General features: G+C 52.3%; 1 protein-coding gene across 1 annotated transcript in view; it reads left to right on the top strand.

The window, feature by feature from the left end:
* Nucleotides 1–21,630, top strand: part of PRKCH (protein kinase C eta) — a 272,113-nt gene that overhangs the window by 238,852 nt on the left and 11,631 nt on the right. Inside the window, exons 11-12 of the mRNA XM_051826092.2 lie at nt 9,359–9,497; nt 10,793–10,981. Of these exons, the coding sequence (XP_051682052.1) occupies nt 9,359–9,497; nt 10,793–10,981 (328 nt within the window). The remainder of the gene's footprint in view (nt 1–9,358; nt 9,498–10,792; nt 10,982–21,630) is intronic.

Below are 21,630 nucleotides of genomic sequence, written 5' to 3'. Positions count from 1 at the left end.
CAGGAGCCAGGAGCTTCTTCCAGGTCTCCCACATGAGTGCAGGGGCCCAAGGACTTGGGTCATCTTCTACTGTTTTCCCAGGCCATAGCAGGGAGCTGGATCAGAAGTGGAGCAGCTGGGACCAGAACCAGCGTCCACATGGGATACCAGCACTGCAGATGGCAGCTTTACCTGCTAAGCCAACAGCACAGGTCCCTTCCATAAGATTTATTGTTTGGGAGCTGGTGCTGTGGCATAGCAGGTAAAGCTGCCACCTGCAGTGCTGGCATCCCATATGGGTGCCGGTTCAAATCCCGGCTGCTCCACTTCCAGTCAGGCTCTATGCTATGGCCTGGGAAAGCAGCAGAAGACGACCCAAGTCCTTGTGCCCCTGCACCCTTGTGGGAGACCTGGAAGAGGCTCCTGGCTCCTGGCTCCTGGCTTCAGATCAGCACAGCTCCAGCCATTGTGGCCATCTGGGGAGTGAACCAGAGAATGGAAGACCCCTCTCTCTCTCTCTGCCTCTGCCTCTCTGTAACTCTGCCTTTCAAATAAATAAATCTTTTAAAAATTTATTGTTTGAAGTTGCAAAAAAATTACTGAAATGTTCATGTTGATGGGATGAGTTAAATTATGGTGCTCTTCATAATGGATTTGCACGTAATCAGTACAGAAAGCGAGGCAAATTTATGGAGTGTATAACTACACCCAAAGCATTAGCTAAGTGGAAAAAAAAGTTACTTAAAAATACCACGTAAGTGTGGCATGGAAAGGGAAAGATTTGAAGAATATGAACCCCTCATCTTTCTCCCCATTATTTCTTCAGGAACGATTGAATCTTATGATGAAAATACCCCTCTAGTAATTAGAAAATAATTTCTAGTGCCATAAATTTTAATATAAACATTTTCCTACTTTTTTTGTCTTTTACAAAACTGGCATAGATGTCCCGCAGTTTATGTCGCCATTCTACTCTTAATTTTAAGGATGAAGCAGCCACAAATATCTTTTAGAATAAAATACTTAGGTTTACACTCTGGAGCGCATCTGTCGCATCGTTTAGCAGAGTTTGAGTTTAACATAGAGAGAACCCTTTAAGGGACTGTGAATGTATAGGAGTACTGGAAAGACTGCATGGGCAATGTCCTTAATAGTAAGTTGGGGCAAGCATTGAGCCCAGTTTTGAGACACCTGTTAGGATGCCTGCTTCTCCTATCAGCAGAACCCGGGTCCAGTTCCGTTCTCAACCCCAGCTGCCACTTCTATCTTGATGCTAATGCTCGCCCTGTGATGAGCCATCCACGTGATGGTTCAAGTAGTTGGGTCCCTGCCCCCACAGGGAAGACCTGGATTGAGTTCCTGGCTCTTGGCCTTGCCCTGACCCAGCCCTGGCTGTTGTGGGCATTTAGAGAGTGAACAAGGGGCCAGTGTTGTGGCGTAGCAGGTAAAGCCACTGCCTGCAATGCTGGCATTGTGTATGGGCGTGAGTTTGTGTCCTGGCTGCTCCACTTCAACCCGGCTCCCTCCTAATGGCCTGGGGAAAAGCAGCGGACGATGGCCCAGGGGTTGGGACCCTGCCACTGGACAGACGAAACTCTTGGCTCTTGGCTCAGCCTGTCCCAGTGCTGGCCATTGTGGCCATCTGGGGGGTGAACTATGAACCAACTGATGGAGAATCTCTCTCTGTCTCTCTGTCCCTGCAACTCTTTCAAAATAAATGAGTAAATATATTTTTAAAAAACAGAGAGTGAACCAGTAGTTGAGATGGAGACAGAGAGGAAAGGGGGAGGTTTTATTGTTTATTTGAGTGCAAAAAAAGTCGGAAATCCATGTAGTTTTTTCATAATACACATTCTCCATGTGGTTTTTGAAGTGCCCTTGTGTGAGTTTGATGTTTTCTGGTTTCTAACCCCTTTAAGCCTTATCAAGACCTTAGATGGGCCGCGCCCGACGCAGGGGAGTTGGGTCCGCCGCCCTGGCCCTCAGCTGTGTTCCCCACTCAGCTGATCGCTGGTGTGTGTGGCCTCAGAGCGAGAACACGGGTATCATATCCTGAGGAGCCGCCCATCCCAAGGGGCAGCCCCGGGCCCTCTCCCTCCCTCTCCACTCCTTCTCCCCAGGAGAACCGGTCCACACCCAGGGAAGGACTCTCAGATTGCTATCTCTGGCCCAGTCTTTCCTCTGACTTCCCGCTGTGTGTATGTTAAACCTCTCCACTTGGATGTCTGAAAAATAGCTCAGTGCGTCCAGAATAAATGCCAGGAGCCTGCTGACAGACCCCGCCTTCCCGCTGACTAAATCCCACTACCCTTCCTCCCCGGTTCTGCATCCATCCGTTTCTCTTCACCTCACCGCTCCCACCTTCATCCAGCCACCACTGCTTATTTCCTGGACTCTCCAAAAAGCTCCCCAACCCATCTCATTGTGTTCGCTCAGTCTGTCCAGCCCCTTGTCTGTGCTGGAGCTGGAGTCTCGCGAAGTCACAAATCTAACGCCATCCCTGCCCGGGGTAAGACTTGGCAATGGCTTCACTTTCCTCTTGGACAGAAGACTGAAGGCCCCACCGGACCCTGGCCTCATGTGGCTCCTGCTGTCCACCTCCAGCCCCTGGTCGAGCCACACGCACCCCACCTCCGCTTCCCCCGTCATCGTCCCGGCTCAGCTGGAATGGCGCTTTCTTGGGGAGTCTTCCCCCAGTGCCGGCTCAGGCTGTCCCATTGCATACTGCCGCATTTTCTCTACATTGCACGCATCACAGGTCATAGCTGCAGACTTCGTTTTGAATATCTTGTTACATGCTACATGAATGGCGCCCCTGGGAAAAAAAGAAAAAACAACAAATGTTGGGCTTTTCACTATTTCATTGATTTTCCCAGAATTCTTTTAACAATGTGACACTGTCAGCCTTCCCTTTCAAGAACTTTCTAGTACAAACCTGCACAAGCCAACCCTAAATGATTTGGTATTGAGACTCAGCTTGTAACCCAAATTCACTGTCTTGGTAATCCCACCTTCCAGTCCTGACCACCTGCCGGCCTCTGCTCCTTAGACGAGGGCAGCAAGTTATCCTCTGTATGCTTGACCCCTAAGGAGTTGTGTGTGTTCTCACCCAGGACTTCGTAGGTTTCATTGTTACTTTCCACGCACAAGCCAAGAACCAGAGCAGAGGAAGAACCAAGTTTTTCTTGCAGGGTTTGGTTATGGATTTCACAGTGATGAATGTAAACGTCCCTTTATCATCGTGCTATCTTGGAATAGTCACCGTTCCTCTCAGATGGAAAGTCCTCTCCCCTCAGGGAACAGGCCACGACAGGGACTGGCCAGGGGCAGCACCACGTGGGAGGCAGACCTAGGAGTCAGATGTTGACCTAGGAGTCAGATGTTGACCTTGCGCCTCCACAGCCATGGTATCTCGGGGTAGAGTCTCTGGGCTGTTTGGAGCACAAAATAAGATAATGTGAAGATATTTTAAAAAGTTCACAGGAAAATGGAGTTAAAAGATGGTTCTTTGGGGCTGGTGGTGTGGCTCACTTGGTTAATCCTCCACCTGCGGCGCTGGCATCCCATGTGGGTGCCGGGTTCTAGTCCCGGTTGCTCCTCTTCCAGTCCAGCTCTCTGCTGTGGCCCAGGAAGGTAGTGGAGGATGGCCCAAGTGCTTGGGCCCTGCACCTGCATGGGAGACCAGGAGGAAGCACCTGGCTCCTGGCTTTGGATCAGCTCGGTGCCGGCCATTGCAGCCACTGGGAGAGTGAACCAGAAGATCTCCCCCCGACTTCCTCCCATTCCCCCCTCCCCCTTCTCCCTGTGTCTCTCCCTCTCCCTTTCTCTGTGTCTCTCCCCCCTCTGTAACTTTTCCTTTCAATTAAATAATTATAAATAAATCTTGAGGGTAAAAAAAAAAAAGAAAAAAGTGGGATTGAAAGATAATACGAATTTTCCATGAACTTTTTGGAGGCTCCTTTACACCTGAAGCAAGACGGGGCGGGAATTAATAGCTGCGGAAGCTGCGCGCTCATTCCAGGAAGCGTGCTCTTCTCTGTACTTCCATCTGTGTCTGCAGTGTTCCATGATAAAAAGTTGGGAAATAGGTTAAAAATAGCTGCGGAGAGTGACCAGCCTTCTTGCCTCATTCCGGCTCATTCTGGCTCATTCCGGCTCATTCTGGCTCCAGGGCCCGGCTCTCAGCTCGCTTTCCTGTGTTTCTTTTGGAGGAGTAGCCGAGTCCAGTGATCTAAGCACAGAGACTCGGGCCCGCTCTGTCTCATTACTCTCAGGAAAGCTCGGGGTGGAAACAAAATAAATCCCGTTTCTGAATCTTCTTTGTCTGCAAGCACTTGGGAATTCTCTCTGAAACTACTGTGGGCAGTTTAGGTAACCCCGATCACCTGGCAAGAACAATATACCTTTCAGGCGGGCGGCGAGGATAAAGTAACGTGTCCACCCCTCCCGTGCGTGCAGGACAAAAGCCGCAGCTATTAACTACCACTGCCCAGGAGCTCCTGAACGCTGAGCCTGTAATTGTGTGTGGTGGTTCAGGATCTGAGCCTTTGCGCTGTATGAACTTGCAGTCCTCATTGTGTGGCCTTGTTAAGTTTAGCTGCTGAGTTACACGTTGGCATCCGAGGCCAAAAACTGACCTGTGCACATTGCAGATCGAAGTCAGGAGTTGGATGGTGACTTTTCTGTGGATTTTTTTTTGCTTTTGCTTTTTTGTTGTTGTTGTTGAAAGAGTGGAGGTATAATGGACCCTCAGGGTGGAAGTTGACCGTGACTGTGTCCCACTAACCTTGTCCACGTTTGGCTCTTGCGTTTGGATGCAGCCAGCACAAGCAGAGGGTGCTGCTTGCCTGTCTCTGCTCTTGCTGGCTCAGTTTCCTGGTTCTTGCTTCCCTAGTGGAGAATTTGAACTCATGTCTCAGGTTCCTCCTTTTTCCTCTGGACTCCTTGAAGGGGGACTGCATGTGGTTTCTGTAGGTTTTGCTGTTCTGGAACAAGGGTCCCAAAGGGTTTGGGGAGCTTCCTTCCTTCTCCTAAAAATCAGGCAAGCTCTGGGTTGGCCAGGACAGCTCTGCTGCTTCCAGTTCATCTCTGGGGGCAGCAGGACTGAGCTGGAGCTGGGAAGGAGTAAGGCTCAGCTTGTACCCAGGGTAGGATTGGCTCTGTGGGTCTTATGTGGGGACATCAGGGCAGACTTCCCAGGGGAGGTGTGGAAACTGGGGCTGTGCACAGACCTGGGAGCCTGGGATTAGACTGTACTCTGGATGGAGCCCTCTAGGTCCCAGTTTGTGAGTTTTGTCCTGCTGGGTAGCTCGGGTGTGAAGCCCCTCTGGCTCTGAGAATGTCTAAAATTAGCCTCAGAAGTCAGGTTTAGGGTGTCTAACCTGCCTTGGTGGCCCTGGTGTGCTGTGACCGGGATGAGTCACACCTCCACCACCACCCCTCCCCGGGCCGCCCAGGTGTGTCTGTGCCGCAGGAAGTCCCTTGCAGAGGGGGTGTGACGGTGACTGACAGAAGAGATGGCACAGCACTTTTCTCATGCCAAGCTGTTGCCGTGGCCCAGGGCAGGCCAGCAGGCTCCGACCTGGGCTCTTAGTCACGGGCTTTCTTGTGCAATCGCCGGCAGCCCTGAGTCCGGTGCGGGTCTCTGTCCGCGCTTGTCTCTCTTGCCCAAGAAGACATTTCCGAGACCTCAGCAGGCCCAGCAGCCTCAGGAGCAGCTAGAACCTCAGTCACCTTGCTTGGAAATGTGGGTGAGAGTGCTCTGGACTCAGGCCCACACAGGCCGGGAGCGCCGGGCCTCGGCCTCGTGGGCTCAGCTCCCTACTGCCTTGCTGGCTCCTGGGGCCACACGCTATTGGGTGTCGCTGCAGCCTGACACCTCCCTGATGCTTGCCACCAGAGGATCCAAGTGATCGGGGCTAATTTGGCCTCCTGAGTCAGAAACCACGTCAAGGAGGAAGAGCAGGCGACAGCACCTGCGCGGCCCGAAGTGGCTCCCTCCCCTGACACAGCTGCCACTGCCCTCAGCCCCACCCCCACCCTGACCTGTGCACCTGCAAGGCTACTTCCTGTGGGTTAAATATATGCTGCTCATATGTGTGTGTGCACACATGTGTGAATGAGTGTGTGAGCATGCATGTGTGTGTCCCTATGTGTGTGGCTTCCACAAATCCCAGCCCCCTTGCAAAAAAGGTCACCGTGAGGGAGGGGTATCCTGCATGGAGAATGGGCAGAGGCTGAGCTAGGGGCCAGGTGGTTTGGTTTCAGGTTGGAGAAGGGTTGCTTTGCCCAAGTGGGCACACAGGTAGTCGGCGCACCTGTGCCTTATTCCCCCGAGGCCCTGGGGCCGCCGAAGCACAGCAGAGCTGGCAGAAGGACCCCATTGTGTTTCAGTGTGTTTCCCCGTGCCGGGAAAGCTCTTCTGCCTTCCCCTGCACCTGTCAGGGCCTCCTGGAGAACTGGACTTGCTGTACGTCGCTTGGTGTTTTCCAGGGACCCCCTGCTTGCAGGGCCTGCAGGGTCATACCACTGCCTCTGAGTCACCTCTCAGGGCTCAGTGTGGGAACTGGTGACACACGTCCTGTCATCACCTGCCTCCCAGGCCCGCTGGAGGGTAGGGGGCTGCACGGAGACCAGCCTTTCCCCGGGGGCCAGGCAGCTCAGCAGACCTAGGATGAGAAGTGGAACTGTGAGTGCGCCACGCGAACCACTGTACAGGTGTCACAGCACACGGGGGTTGCCATGGCTCCTGGCTGTGTAGCCCATGTGGCCATAGCACGGCACTGGCTACAGGGCTGCAGCTCAGGGAGACCTCACGGTCACCTGGCGTCCATCCTGCTCACCGAGAAGCCCACGTGGCTTGCCTCGCAGCACACGGTGCCTTTATGAAGCCAAGCGGCCATGCATCTCCAGGCTGCTCCTCTCGTCCCCTCAAGCTGTGCTGTGGAGGCCTGCAGCCACGTGGGTTTGCAGGACTCCGGCCCAGCCTGCCCTGGCCACCAGCCACCCTCTGTTACAGCACTGAGGGTGATGGGAGAACCCAGTGCTGGGAGGCCGTATGCGACCAGCGCGCTGTTTCTCGTGCACACTTTCGGCAGCCGAGAGCCCACCCCTACAGTGAGGGCTTTCCACCACAGTCCATTCCATCACTGACAGTTCACATGGGGTGTCTCCTTCGGGGCTGGGGGACGGGTGGGGCATGCCTTCGCCCTGGGCTGCCTGTGTCTGGGCCTCCGGGGAACCTGGGGCCATGTGTCCCCGCCATGTTCCCTCTCCTGGTTGTGAACAAGCCCCACCAACCCACCGCACCTGAGGCAGGAAGCCAACCTCCAGGCTCCCCCTCCCCGCTCTGCGTGGCTGCCACCTCTCAGGCCTGGTTCTGCATATGGGGAAGCTCTGCCTGATTTCCCCTCTGAGCCCCGCATTCTGTTCCCTCCTCACCACCCAGCTCAGGCCTTGTCCAGTTCCCTCCTCACTGCCCAGCTCGGGCCTTGTCCAGTCTGCCCCCTCACCGCCCAGCTCAGGCCTTGTCCAGTTCCCTTCTCACTGCCCAGCTCAGGCCTTGTCCAGTCTGCCCCGGGCCACCTCACCCACCCTGGCTGCTGTGTGCCTCTTCAGCCAGGAACCCCTCACTCCCTGCCGTAGGGGGCTTTGCTGGGGCCCCTTTGTCCGATACTTAAACATCAAAATTCCCTAGCACGGTAGTCAGGACTCATCACACAGTTCCAAGGACCTCGCCTCCCTCTGTAGTAAGAACCTGAGGTTTTTTTCAGGACCCCATACTCTTGTGCCAGGCCCTTCTCCAACCTCACTCCATACACGGTCCCCTGAGCCCACCCGGGCACCGCCCCACAGCCGCCTCCTTAGACCCCCTCTGTGCGCAGGAGACTCTGCCTGGTGCTCTTAAACCTGGCTCAGTTCTGCTTCTGCCAAGGCTGCCACCCTCGGCTGCCACAGGGAGGAATGACCGATCCCTCTTACGTTTGTCCTCACAGCAGGTGGTTTGCACGGTGCCATTTGTATCATGCAGCAGTTGGTACAAGCCCCGCCCTCTGCCTCTGCCTCCGTCTCTCTATAAAACAGGTACCACGGTCGTCTCTTGGTGTCTGATTGCTTCCAGGAACCCGTGGATGCCGGAATCGTGGGATACCCGAGTCCCTTGTATAAAGCACGGCAATGTTTGCATATGATCCTGCAGGCCGCCTACTTAGAATCCCCAGTGCAGCTAACTGCTATGCAAATAGCTGTCGTGCTGTGATGTTTACAGAATAACCACGCAGAGAGACACACGTGTCCGTGCTCAGGACACGTGCAGTTTTTTCCCCTCAATATTTTTGATCCGTGGTTGTGGAACCCATAGCTTTGTGTCAGACTTAATGTTGAAACCACATCTACCTGTTCCCTACCTTCGTGGGGCTTACAGTCTAGCAAACACAAGGGGACTTTGAAAACTTTATGGAAAGTGGTGTTAAAAGATCAGTTTATTTAGGTGCAAGAAAAAGTTTAAGTCCATGCATAGCTTTTAAAAAAAAAAAATTTATGTCAGAGGGAGAGAAAGAGAGAGAGAGAGGACAAGCTCTAATTTACTAGTTCAGTCCCCAAATGCCCACAATGACCAGGGCCAGGCCAAGGCCAAGGGCAAAGCTGGGCGCCAGGACCCTACCCCAGATCTCCCACATGGGTAGAAGGAACTAGTTACTTGAGCCATCACCTGTGCCTCCTGGGTTGTGCAATAGCAGGAAGCTGGAGACAGGAGCTGAAGCCAGGAATTGCACCCAGGTGCTCTGATGTGTAACGTAGCCGTCCTAACCCAACTACCCATTCCCACACAGTTTCTTATGCATTTTCTGTGCACTCTTTGAAGACCCCCTCCTATGCGTAGATTTCAGAATTTTTGCACTAAAATAGACTTACCTTTTAATCGTACTTTCCACGGACTTTTTAAAGTACCCTCACTCGTGTCTCCCTGTTGTAGCTGTAACCTTGCGGACAAAGATGGCCTGCACTTGCAGTCCGTGGCACACGGGCCTCTTGCTGGTGAACTGGCGGGCAGACATGGGTGCTAGAGTGGAGGACGGGGCGTGGCCTGGGAGGATTTCTCGTGGGTGAAAAGCAACATTCTGCCCTCGGTTTTATAGGCGATTAAGCCATTGTTGAGACCCATCCTCCAGGGACCACGAGGCAGCAGCTGAGACTTAACTGAAGTTTTCACCCAGGTAGCCCAGAGGGGCGCGTTCCTTTTCAAGTGCGTGCAGAAGGCTCACGCGGCCACGTGTGACCACACCATGGTCCGGTCGCCTGTGCCGTGAGCCCGTCCTGCGGGGATGGCTTGGCCCCAGGCCCTGCTGCACTGTCACACGCTGCTGCTGTTTTCTTTCAGGGATCTGAAGCTGGACAATGTGCTCCTGGACCACGAGGGTCACTGTAAGCTGGCCGACTTCGGGATGTGCAAGGAGGGGGTCTGTGACGGGGTCACCACGGCCACGTTCTGTGGCACGCCCGACTACATCGCCCCCGAGGTGAGTGCGGCTTTTGGAACCTGGGCTCTGCCGTCACCCTGACCGGAAATGCCACCTGCTGCTTTTGTGTGCCTGAGCCCTGGGGGCGCCGCCTCCAGACTCGCTTAGGGCTCACTGGGTGAAGAGCGGCTGGACATTTCCTGGGCTCCCCTAAACAAGAGCCTTAGTTCACACATGCACACACGCACACACACGCACAGCACACACACACACACACACACACATAGAGCCTTAAGGAAACTTCGGCCGTTCAGTGAGGACAGTGTGTGCTGGGCTCATAGCCGTTCCACTGGGTTTTTTTCTTCTTTGTCTCTCCTTGGAAATTTAATTCTGGTCTCCTTGAGCAGAGCTACAGAAAAGCTCCCGAATCTTTCCCCATGCGGGCGTGAGCCCGGACTCCTCCTCCTTCTGTGTTGCCATAATGGGCGTTTCAAAAAGTCTGTGGGAGCACAGAGTTTAAAGATAAGTGTGTTTTTGGTGCCGAGAAATGTTGAAATCCATGCACAGTCTTTTCGTAATATTCATTTTTCAAGAACTGTTGATGGATCCCTTGTATGCGTGGATTCCAAAATATTTTTGTACCAATACAAATTTGGTAAGGAGAGAGAGTGAGGGCTCTCCCTTTTCCTGTAGTCAGGGTTCACCAGGCGGTTGGGGCGACTGAATGTCATTCCCAGTTTGGTAAGGAGAGAGAGAGAGAACCAGCTGACACACACACACACACACACACACAGAAGAGAGAACCAGCTCCCATCTGCTGGTTCACCCCCCAGTGCCGACAGTGACCAGGGGTGGGCCACGCCGAAACCAGGAGCCAGGAACTCCACCCAGGTCTCCCACATGCTGGCAAGGACCCAGCTGTTTGAGCCATCACCAGTGCCTCTCAGAGTCTGCACTGGCAGGAAGCTGGAGTCAGGAACCAGAGCCGGGCCCAAACCCAGCCACCCTGATACGGGATGCAGGCGTGTTAACCATTAGACCGCACTCCTGCCCTGAAATTGATCTTTTAAGTCCATTTTCCACAAGCATTTGAAGTCCCCTCGTATGTCCAGAACACTCTAATCTAACTGGATCTGCATGTGCCATCACCTTGGCCTAAGCAGGCCCTAAAGCGAGGTCCCCCTGATTGGCCACAGGGAGACCAGACCCCCTGTAGGGATGGGGTGAGAGAAGGGGGCCGCCACAGGAGGAGGCTTCCTCCTCGGACCTGGGTGTGTCTGTTCCCGTCGGGCATCGGTGTCCGTTGCTCAGACACACGAGGCCTCTCTCCCACTCCCCCAACCCCACCCGCACAGATCCTCCAGGAGATGCTGTATGGGCCTGCGGTGGACTGGTGGGCCATGGGCGTGCTGCTCTACGAGATGCTGTGCGGCCACGCCCCCTTCGAGGCCGAGAACGAGGACGACCTCTTTGAGGCCATCTTGAACGACGAAGTTGTCTACCCGACCTGGCTGCACGAGGACGCCACGGGGATCCTCAGATCTGTGAGTCTGGCTCCCACCCCCACCCCCGCCAGTAAGCTGCTAGCACTAACAAAAGTTTGCGTTATCTAAAAATAAGAGTCAAACAACCAGCCTCTGACCGGCTTTCTTCCTCTCGTATGCGAGCGTTATTTCTGGGCCAGCCACAATAGCAGTTGATTGCCCAGGACAGGGGTATTAACAAAATTCATGGAATATAGGATTAAAATATAAATTTATTTGGGTGTGAAAAAAATGTTGAAATCCCACATATAAGGGGGTCTTCAGAAAGCTTTTGAAAACTGCATACTGAACAAATTCTGCGTGGGTCTCAAGGGTTTGTTTGCACGGGAATAAACTTTTAATTCCATTTTCCACGAACTTCCTGAGGTGCCCGCCTATTGAGTCTTTCTAGCACTTGTGACTTGAGGTGAATCGATGCTCCCTTTTCCTGTAGTGAGGGGGCACCAGGGTGTTGGGGCGACTGAATGCCATTCCCAGTTTGTCCTGATGCCCGTTCTGCCTCCGTCAGCAACATCTGAGGAAGAGGATGGTGGGGCCTTTCCCTGAGGGCTGGAGGAGGCTTTTCCAAACCTCTGCAGGTCTCTTTGGCCTCCGTGCTAGCCTTACGCAAGCCAGATGCCAAGCCTGCTGCTCAGGTGCAGTGATGTAATACAGCGTCCTCTCGGGGTGCACTCAAGGCATTGTGCCAAACACCTTACTTTGAAGGGAGAAAGAAGCAGATTTGAGGTCTTTGTGGTGAAAACACAAAAGCACCTGTAATTTGGGTCAATTCTGTAACCATGTCAGCAGACTTCAGAACGCATGTGTTTTTCACCTGCTCTCTGCAGTGAGGGTATAAAGACGAATAGCAGGTGCATTCTTCAAGTAGGAAACCCCGGAACAGTGCGTTCTCTGTTGAGTAGTATCTGTGGGAGTAAGAATTACTTTCCTCAGTTCTCTCCTCTCCAGAGGAATATTAGCTGTCTTGTTGAAAGACTCGCCTCTCCTTAAAAACCTCCGGTCTTATGCTCAGTGCCATCTGGCGAGCGTTTGTATGCGGGTCACTGTATCCCGGGACTGAAGGCATTATTGTCCTGAGAATTCTCTGTGTGCCTAAAAGAGAAATAATCACAGAAATTGTTCTCGGGCAAATATTGCCAGAGTGAATCATAATTCATCACTTGGTCTCAGGCTCGGGAACCGGAACTTTCCTGAAGTCCAGAAAGCATTGCCCTCACACAGAGAAAAAAAAAAAAAAAAAAAAGATACTTTGGAATACAACCAAATGTCTCCTGTCCAGGGTGTTTTTCTTAAGAACGCTTTACAAGAAGTCTTCAAAAAGTGCATGGAAACTATGTATCATGGGAAAACTGAGCCTGGATCTTAAAAGCTTTTGTGCCAAAAAACATTCATCTTTTAACCCCAGTTCCCTCAATTGGTTTTGAAACTCTTTCATGTTGGTATAATTCAGTAGAAATCTTAGACGGAGGGAAGCAAGCATGAGGCTGGAATAATTTTCATGAGTGGAAAGTGGAGTAGAACTTCCCTCTGTGGATTTGTGCGTGAAGTTTCTTAGCTTCCTGGAAGACGTCTCCTCCGCTAACCTTGATAACGTAGCCTCCCATGGCACAGTCCCAACGCGCTGCACTCGGGCCGCCTCTCCCCAGTTCTGTGACCCCGAATCTGGCTCTCTGTGATTCCGGAGCTGTGCGGCAGCAGTTACTGGGCGGTAGTAACAGGTTTATATGGGGCAGGTGCATGGTTAGCATTTTTCATGTGGGAGACAAGGACCCCGGAGTTTCTCTTTGACGTGAGAACACTAGCTCTAGTCATGGGGAGATCTCCCTCGTTAGCCCTGGTGTGTAAAAGTGCCCAATCTTGGTACCAAAAAGGGTGGGAAATAAAGCCGGTGGAGGTTTGAGAAACCCTACCAGCCTCTGTTCAGGGCTTAGCAGCCTTGCCTGATGTTCTCTGATGAATTCCTCATCCCTTGTGAGCCGCGGGTGTAGTAGCAGCCTTCAGAGGTCCTGTCACCCGCAGGACGGGGCTGTCCCCTCCCGTCAGCTTCCCTGGAGTTTTCTCTACGTATTTTTGACAGAAGTCCTCAATCCCACGGCAGTGACACTGAGACCTCCGGAGAGACCTCGCCCCTGCTAACGGAGACTCACCCCTTGGAGCCCATCTTCCCCAGCCCCGAGGACAGGCAGCCTGGGCATAGGCAGGTGGACACTTACTTGGAATTTTTAACACTGTTTCTCCTGCACCAGATAAACCTGATCACTTTAGCTGCTTCTTTTATATAAATCAGGGGTGGGGAAACTGGTTTTTTTGTTTTTTGTGTTGTTTTTTTTTTTTTTTTTTTTTGCCAAGGGCCATCTGGATAGTTAATAACATCTTCTGTGGACCATACACAGAAGATCTGGCTGCAGATTCATTGGATTTTTTTAAAAAGATTTGTTTATTTATTTGAAAGAGTTACATAGAGAGAGGAGAGGCAGAGAGAGAGAGAGAGGTCTTCCATCCGCTAGTTCACTCCTCAATTGATCACAATGGCTGGAGCTGCGCCGATCCGAAGCCAGGAGCCAGGAGATTCTTCCAAGTCTCCCACGTAGGTGCAGGAGCCCAAGGACTTGGGTCATCCTCTACTGCTTCCCCAGGCCATAGCAGAGAGCTGGATAGGAAGTGGAGCAGCTGGGACTAGAACTGGCGCCCATATGGGATGCCAGCACTGCTCCATGGCTTTTACCTGGTACTGATTTTCCTGAAGGGCACTCCATGTTCTGGCCAGGGCTGCGCAGGGGCCCAGGGGCAGAGTTGCAGGGGGAGAGGATCTTCCCCATAGCAAGGAGCAGGGGCTCCAGGCTCTCACCCCATGTGACCCTGGTGAGCTGCTTTGCCTCTCTGAATCTTGGCGTCTTTGCTGCTGAAATAGAAGTAATAAAATCCATGTTTTATCGTTGTCAAGATTAAATGAGAGGCCGGCACTGTGGTGTAGTAGATTAATCGTCCACCTGCAGCACTGGCATCCCACATGGGTGCCGGTTCCAGTCCTGACTGCTCCACTTCTGATCCAGCTCTCTGCTGTGGCCTGAGATAGCAGTGGAAGATGGCCCAAGTGCTTGGGCCCCTTCACCCACATGGGAGACCCGGAAGAAGCTCCTTGCTTCTGGCTTCAGATCAGTGCAGCTCCGGCCGTTGCGGCCATTTGGGGAGTGAACCAGCGGACAGAAGATCTTTCTCTCTGTCTCTCCCTCTCACTGTCTGTAACTCTACCTCTCAAATAAATAAAAAAATCTTTTTTAAAAAAAGATTAAATGAAGTAATAGAGGTTGTGTTAGCTAACATCCCTGAGAGAAGCTAACTTGAGAGAAGAATATTTGGTCCAGCCCAGTTTTGCAGGTGCACAGTCCATGATTGGTGGCCTAGTAGTGAAAACACCCACATCCCATATCATAGTGCCTGGGTTTGATTCCAGGCTCCAGTTCCTGACTCCAGCATCCTGCTCATGTAGACCCTGGCAGGCGGCAGTGGTGGCTTAACAATTGGGTTCCTGCCACCCACGTGGGAGACCTGGATGGAGAACTCAGCTCCCAGCTCCTGCCCCAGAACAACCCAGGCCATCGCAGGCAATTGGGGAGTGACAGTGGGTCGATCTGTTGTCTCTCAGCTTCTCAACTTAATTTCTAAACTCGGGCCTCCCCGTTGCCCTGGCAGCTGGTAAGGGCAGCATGGTAGAATGGGTGTGTGAGGAGCATCACACGGTGAGCCAGGAAGCAGAGACAGGGAACTGCTTGGCTCCGTGCCTGTGTGATTTCTCCTTGTAAAGCCATGGTGATCTTATGTTGGAGCCTCCGCCCAGGCAACCTAACCCAGTCCAGTCGCTTCCCAAAGGCCCCGCTAATGTGAATCCATTCAACGTTAGCATAAGACTGTGGGGACCAAGCCGCGTTTGTGGGCCTCTGGGGGACAGCTCGGCTGTGACACAAACCATGACGGATGCAAACCTCTCCGGTTTCTTCTTCCTGCGAGGAAATGTGTCTTCCAAGTAATTTTCTGGAAACACTTGGAAGCTGTCAGAAAACCACTGAAAAACAGCGTCCAGCGAGAGGGCTTCTCGATCGTTTCGTAGGGTTCATCCTCCGGGTGTATCCTCAGATGTGTGAATGCTGCAGATGAGGGCATGCTGCTGCTCATTGCCAAGGGCTGAGACACTGAAAAGGAAACGTGAACGGGGAAGCAGGCTGGGAGAAACCCTGGGCAGGAGAAATCGTCAGAATCGGGGTGTTCAAGACCCTCGCTCAAGTGCAGAGCTGGCCACGGGCAGACCTTAGCTCTTTGGCTCGTGGCTGTGCAACCTTGGGCGTGTGGAGTAATGTGGCCATGCATCATTTCCGTCACCTGTGCAGTTGGGGCGTGCAGCCCTGCAGGTTCCTGCATGTATGTCCGTGTGTGGGGGACACTGGGAGCAGGGATGGAACAGAGTAGTGTGTCACCGCGGAGAGCTGCGGGGCCAAGCTGCCCTTGGCCCTGTGGAGGAGGGTTCAAGGTTCCATCTCACGCTGTACAAGCTCCTCTGGTGGCTCTCAGGGCAACTGGGCTTCCTTAGGACAATGTAGCTCTTTCCCTGCCAGAAGGAACCGTAGAGAGCGTCCACTCCACCCCCTCGTTTTATAGATGCGAAAACGCAGGCATGAGAAGTCGTGATGCATCCAAGGCTGTTCGGTACCTAACTGAAGCAAAAAAAAAAAAAAGGGGGGGAGTCCTTGTGCGTGGCCGAGGAGGATGTACTGTAGGGCTGCCAGTGTGGAAGTGGTGTGTGATCCATCAGCTCCGTGCCTGGGTATGTGCCCAAAAGGACTGAAGCGCAGGGACTCACTGATATTTGTGCATCCATGTTTGCAGCTGTGACATGAAAAAAAAAAAAATAGTGATCACTGATGGATGAGTGGATAAACAAAATGTGATATTTCTGGACAATTAGATATGCTTCAGCCATAAAAAGGAAGGACTTTTTTTTAAAAAGATTTATTTATTTATTTGAAAGGCAGAGAGAGAGAGAGACAGAGAGAGAGGTCTTCCATCTGCCAGTTCATTCCCCAGATGGCCCCGATGGCCTGAGCTGTGCCGATCTGAAGCCAGGAGCCAGGAGCTTCCTCCAGGTCTGCAGGGGCCCAAGGACTTGGGCCATCTTCAAAGGAAAAATGCGATTCTGTGTAAGTGGGGCACTCACAGTCAGAGACAGAGAGTAGACTGGTTCGAGGAGCTGCGGGAAGATGGGGAGGTGCTGTTTGTGTTTAAAGGGCATGGGGTTTCAGTTTGGGAAGCAGAGAAAGTTCCAGAAACGGAAAGGGTGCTGGTTGCTGGTGGTACAGCAGTGTGAGTGGACTTGCTGCCACGGAACTGCGCTGAAAACACAGGAAACCGTCCCGGAGGACGGGGGAGGGACAGGAACACGGCCCGGGAACCCAGGCTTCCTGACTCCTGCCTGCCCTGGTCCGGCCACGCCCGCTTTTCTCCTGCTTCATGTTGGGAAGCGCCTTTCCCTCTTGGAGCCTCACCTTTCCACATGCAGCCCACTCCCCGAGGGGACGCTCTCCTGTTGCACCAGGAACCTTAGCCGCAGGAGGAAGCTGCAAGGGTGCGTGTGCTCCTCACCCCCAGGCATCTGCTCTCCCCAAGTTCACAGCCATAAAGTAGGACCGGCGTTTCTGAGGCCGGTCACTTACAGGGGTGTCTACAGATGGTGCCTTTTGGTAACGCTGCAGTATCAGACACAGTTATTAACCATGTATGTCCCAAGGACTGCGGTCTCGAGTTCTGTGCCATTGGAGTGTTAGGTGCCGTGAAGACGGGTTTAAAACATGTGAACGCCACTGGTACACTAGCCCCCCTCATCTGTGGCTCTGCTTTCCAAGGTTTCATTTACATACAGTCAGTCATGGCCCAGAAATATGAAATGAAGATTCCAGAAATAAGTCCTAAGTTTTAGATGGACAGTATACTGTTATAATTGTTCTACTATATTATTGGCTTTTGTTGTTAATCTCATACACTTTGCAAAGTTATCTCTGTTATGGTGTGTAGGGTAGGAAAAAACAGTAATGTACAAGGTTCCGTATTATCCGTGGTTTCAGGCAGCCACGCCGGTCCTGGAGATCCATCCACATGTGTAAACGGATCTTCAAAAAGCTCGAGGGAAAATATTTGTAGTGAAAAACTATGCCTAGATTTCGAAATGTTTTTGCACCAAGATAAATGTATCTCTTAATTCCATTTTACCTTGGCTTTTTTTTTTTTTTTTTTTTTTTTTTTGCTGGTTCACTCCCCCAAAATGCCCACAACAGCCAGGGCTGGATCAGGGCTGAAGCTGAGAGGCAGGGACTCCATCCAGGTCTTCTTTGCGGGTGGAGGACCTCAACTGCTTAAGCCATCATTGCTGCCCTCCCTCCCGGGTGCATGTTAGCATAAAGCAGGAAACCGAGCCAAGCTGGGGCTCCGATGGAAGCACTCCGATGGGAGGCTTGGTACCCTCGCTGGCATCTTAACTGCGAGACCGGATGTCCACCTTGTACTTTTTGAAGTTCCCTGTAGATGTTAAAGACCTGGGGCAGGGGTGTTTGTGCCCAGCCCTCCTCCAGAGCTTGGCAGTTACAGGACAAGCTGCTTCTCATCCGTGGTCAGACTCTGAAGGCAACACCACTGTCCTGCGCTGGTCCTTGCCAGCATCCGCTTCGCCACTCCCCAGTCTCACCTGAAAGGCAGAGTGACGGAGGCAAGAGCTCCCCTCCTCCGGTTCACTCTCCAAATGCCGGCAGCAGCTGAGGTTGGGACAGACCGAAGCCAGGAACCGGGGACTCCGTCTGGGTCTCCCACGTGGGTGCAAGGGCCCAAGGCCTTGGGCCATCTTCCGCCACTCTCCCAGGCCATAGCAGAGAGCTGGATTGAAAGGGGAGCAGCCAGGTCTCAAACCAGCGCCCATATGGGATGCCAGCGCCACAGGCACCACAGCACAGGCCCCCTCCAGCCCCTTTTAATTCCATGTTTCATGAACTTTTTGAAGTAAGCTTTGAATGCAGGCTTCAAATGAAAAACAGGCCCACGGTCTACTCTCAGAGAATAGATTATTAAATCGGCAGTATCCTCAGAGGTTAACAAAATATATACAAAGATACACTCTTGGGTAAAGAATAAATACAAGCATTCCCGCTTGCTGACCTTGAAGATTTTTTTAATGGTCTTGGAACAAACACTGCATGTTTTCTGTTAGTGTGTTACCAAGTTTCCTGGGCTAGCGCGTTGAGTGGTCCCCAAATGCTGATAATTGTGTCTGCGAAGAAAGTATGCGTTTCCTTAGCGCTGCTGAGGTTTGGCCGGGCTTTGCCCTTGTCCAGTTCCAGAAAGGCAAAGGGAAGGGCCTTGGCGAGTGTCACGCACTGCGCCGCTGATGCCGGGGTCAGAGGTCAGGCCTCCGTGAGCAGTCGCGTGGCTCAGCGCTGACTCAGGCGGACGTCTCAGCTCACACAGGCGGCGAGGTTACCTGAGTGCACTCTGTGGAGACCTTTGTCGCTTCTGGAGGCCTGAGCACAACGTGCTTTTGTTCCCAAGCTTTACAGGAAGTAAAGTGTGTGCACGCCTGTGGGTTCAGCTGTCATCAGACCCGGCAGGTTCCACCGTCCGGGCTTTGTGGGCGGGACTCCCGCTTGCCTGCACACACACACAGCAGGAGAACCACGCTCTTAGCCACGAGTGTGCCCTGCGTCTATCACCAGGCAGCCAGGTCAAGGGGCTTTGCTGTTACCCTCTCTCCTCCCACCCTGGTGGAGGATGGTTTCTCAAGAGAACGAGCCAGAGGGTGGTGGGTCAGCCACAGGGAGTGAGGAAGAGGAGGCAAGCATGGGGCTGGAGCAATGCAGAGGGCCCACTCCAGACCCTAGAGCCTGGCTTTTCTAATTTAGAAAATACAGTTACAGGGAGTCCAAAAGAAAGGTCTCGAAAGATCCCGTAGTGAGAGGGTTGAGGGGCCCTCGGGCAGCCCTGCGCCAGGACTGGGGCTCCCAGAAGGCATGGAGCTGACCTCAGGCTCCTACCGGGACTTTGTAGTGGCGTGAACGCCTTCCAGAAATGAACATTGACTCACAGACCACGGCGTGTGTTGGCAGACAACAGAAAACCATGGACTGTGTATTTGGTGCTTTTTGAATGCAATTTTATTAAAGTGACGGCCCTTGACGTCCTCTCCCCTCATTAGACTGTAAGTTCCCTAAGACCGGAGGTTGTGATATTTTATGTGTAGGTAGCAGTGTGAAGGGTTTTCTGTTTTTGAAGATTTAAACATTTATTTCAAAGGCAGAGTTACAGAAAAAGAGGGACAGAGCGGTCTTCCATCTCCTGGTCACTCCGCAGATGGCCACAACAGCTGGGGCTGAGCCAGGCCAAATGGGGAAGTCTCCCACATGCGTGGTAGGGCCCAAACACTTGGGCCATCTTCCCAGCCCATTAGCAGGGAACAGGATCAGAAGTGGAGCAGCCGGGACTTGAACCTGCACCCATGTGGGATACAAGCATTGCAGGAGGCAGCTTTACCTGCTACGCCACAGTGCCAGCCCTGGTTTTTCTGTTTTTAATGCGGTATTTGTAGCAAACATCTCTTTGATCTCCATCTGTGCCAGAAGCATAAAGAAGTTCCAGTTTTGTCAAATGAGCGTGGGGACTTTCTCTGTGTGGCGATTTGCGGACCTATGTCTGTGTGACAAGAGCTTTTTGTTTTTAAGGTGGAAGAATTTTTGTGAGAAGTGGTATTTCATTTATCTTTGTCAACTACCGAAGACTAATCCTTTTTAACAATTATGTATTAAATATATGGATTATATATTTTTTAACTTTAAATTTAAAATTGATTTATTTGAAAGGTGGACAGAAAGGATGCCCACCTGCTGGTTCACTCCACAAATGCCCACGATGGCCAGTGCGGAGCTGAGCTGAACCCAGTCCAGGTCTCCCACAGGGGTGGCAGAAACCCAACCCCTTGAGCCATCACCACTGCTTCCCAGTGCATTGGCAGGAAGCTGGAGACAGGAACCAGATCGGGAGTCATCCCCAGGCGCTCTGATGCAGTGTGCGGGCATCTTAACCACTAAACACCTGCCCCGGCACTTAATACAAAGATAGTGTGTATCCAGGATAAAGAGGGGTATTAGTCAGGCTTGGAAATAACGAATATCCTGTAATGTGTCTCTAGAGAATCCTCCTTAGCACTCAGTTCTCAGCAGCTAAATGTGGGAGATAGCACCTGGTAAGAAATATGAAGTGACTTCCAAAGTTCATGGAGAAATAGAAATAAAAAATGTTTATTTTGGTGCAAAAATATTCAAAATCAGCTCAAAATGAGGGGTCCTCAAAAAGTTCATGGGAAAATGCATCCTCTTAAAAAAAGTATGCAGGGGCCAGTGCTGTGGCACATGGCGCTGGCATCCCATATGGGCGCCGGTTCGAGTCCTGGCTCCCCTTCTTCCAGTCCAGCTCTCTGCTGTGGCCCGGGAGTGCAGTGGAGGATGGCCCAAGTGCTTGGGCCCTGCACCCCATGGGAGACCAGGAGGAAGCACCTGGCTCCTGGCTTCAGATCGGCACAGCTCCAGCCATTGCGGCCATCTGGGGAGTGAACCAATGGATGGAAGACCTTTCTCTCTGTCTCTCCCTCTCACTGCCTGTAACTCTACTTCTCAAATAAATAAATAAAATATTTTTTAAAAGTATGCAATAATTTCAAAAACTTATACTTTGATTCCATTTTGGACGGATCTTGCAGTCCTCTCCTAGTTTGTGCCGCTGGGGGTATAGAGCTTCCTCTTCCTTTACCACTGGGAAGCCACGAAACTCAGACCTGCGTCAGAGCGGCTGGGGCCTGGCTTGCCAGGGAAAGAACCAAATTGGCTAACAGTGTTGGCACTGGCACAATGCGTGACCTCAGGCTTCCATCTCTGGAACTTGTCTCTGACCTTTATCTGTCTTTAAGCAACATCATCGCATGAGCTGAAGGAACGCCTGAGATGCCTTGGGATTCCTGGGACACAGTCATTTTCATGAAGGAGAAGTCATGTGGGGAGCACTGGAAAGGAATTGAGTAGTCCATGAAGAAACTGCTAGATTCTTTTTTTTTTTTAAAGATTTATTTATTTATTTATGTGAAAGAGCTACACAGAGAGAGAAGGAGAGGCAGAGAGAGAGAGGTCTTCCATCCATCGGTTCACTCCCCAAATGGCCGCAATGGCCGGAGCTGCACTCATCCAAAGCCACGAGCCAGGAGCTGCTTCTGGGTCTCCCAGGCCATCTTCTACTGCTTTTCCAGACCAAAGCAGAGAGCTGGAGTGGAAATGGAGCAGCCAGGACTCGAACTGGTGCCCATATGGGATGCCAGCACTGCAGGCAGTGGCTTTACCCGATACACCACAGTGCTGGCCCCAGCTGCTAGATTCTCATCACAGACAGCTTGGAAAACACAGCCAACAATCCCACTGCTGGTTTCTGTGTGGCTCCTGCCCCACTGAAGGACGAGGTCGCCACAGGGCGTTTATCGTGCGGGGTTTCGATAGGAAGAAATGCAGTACGGAGTGTCTCTGAGGTCTCACAGATGGAGGTCTCTGACGCCTGCCAGGGAGGGAAGGTGCGGAGCT

This window comes from Oryctolagus cuniculus, chromosome 20 (assembly GCF_964237555.1).
Source record: "Oryctolagus cuniculus chromosome 20, mOryCun1.1, whole genome shotgun sequence".
Classification (NCBI taxonomy): domain Eukaryota; kingdom Metazoa; phylum Chordata; class Mammalia; order Lagomorpha; family Leporidae; genus Oryctolagus; species Oryctolagus cuniculus.
The sequence above is the reverse complement of the archived record's forward strand: the minus strand, read 5'-3'. Positions and strand labels throughout refer to the sequence as shown.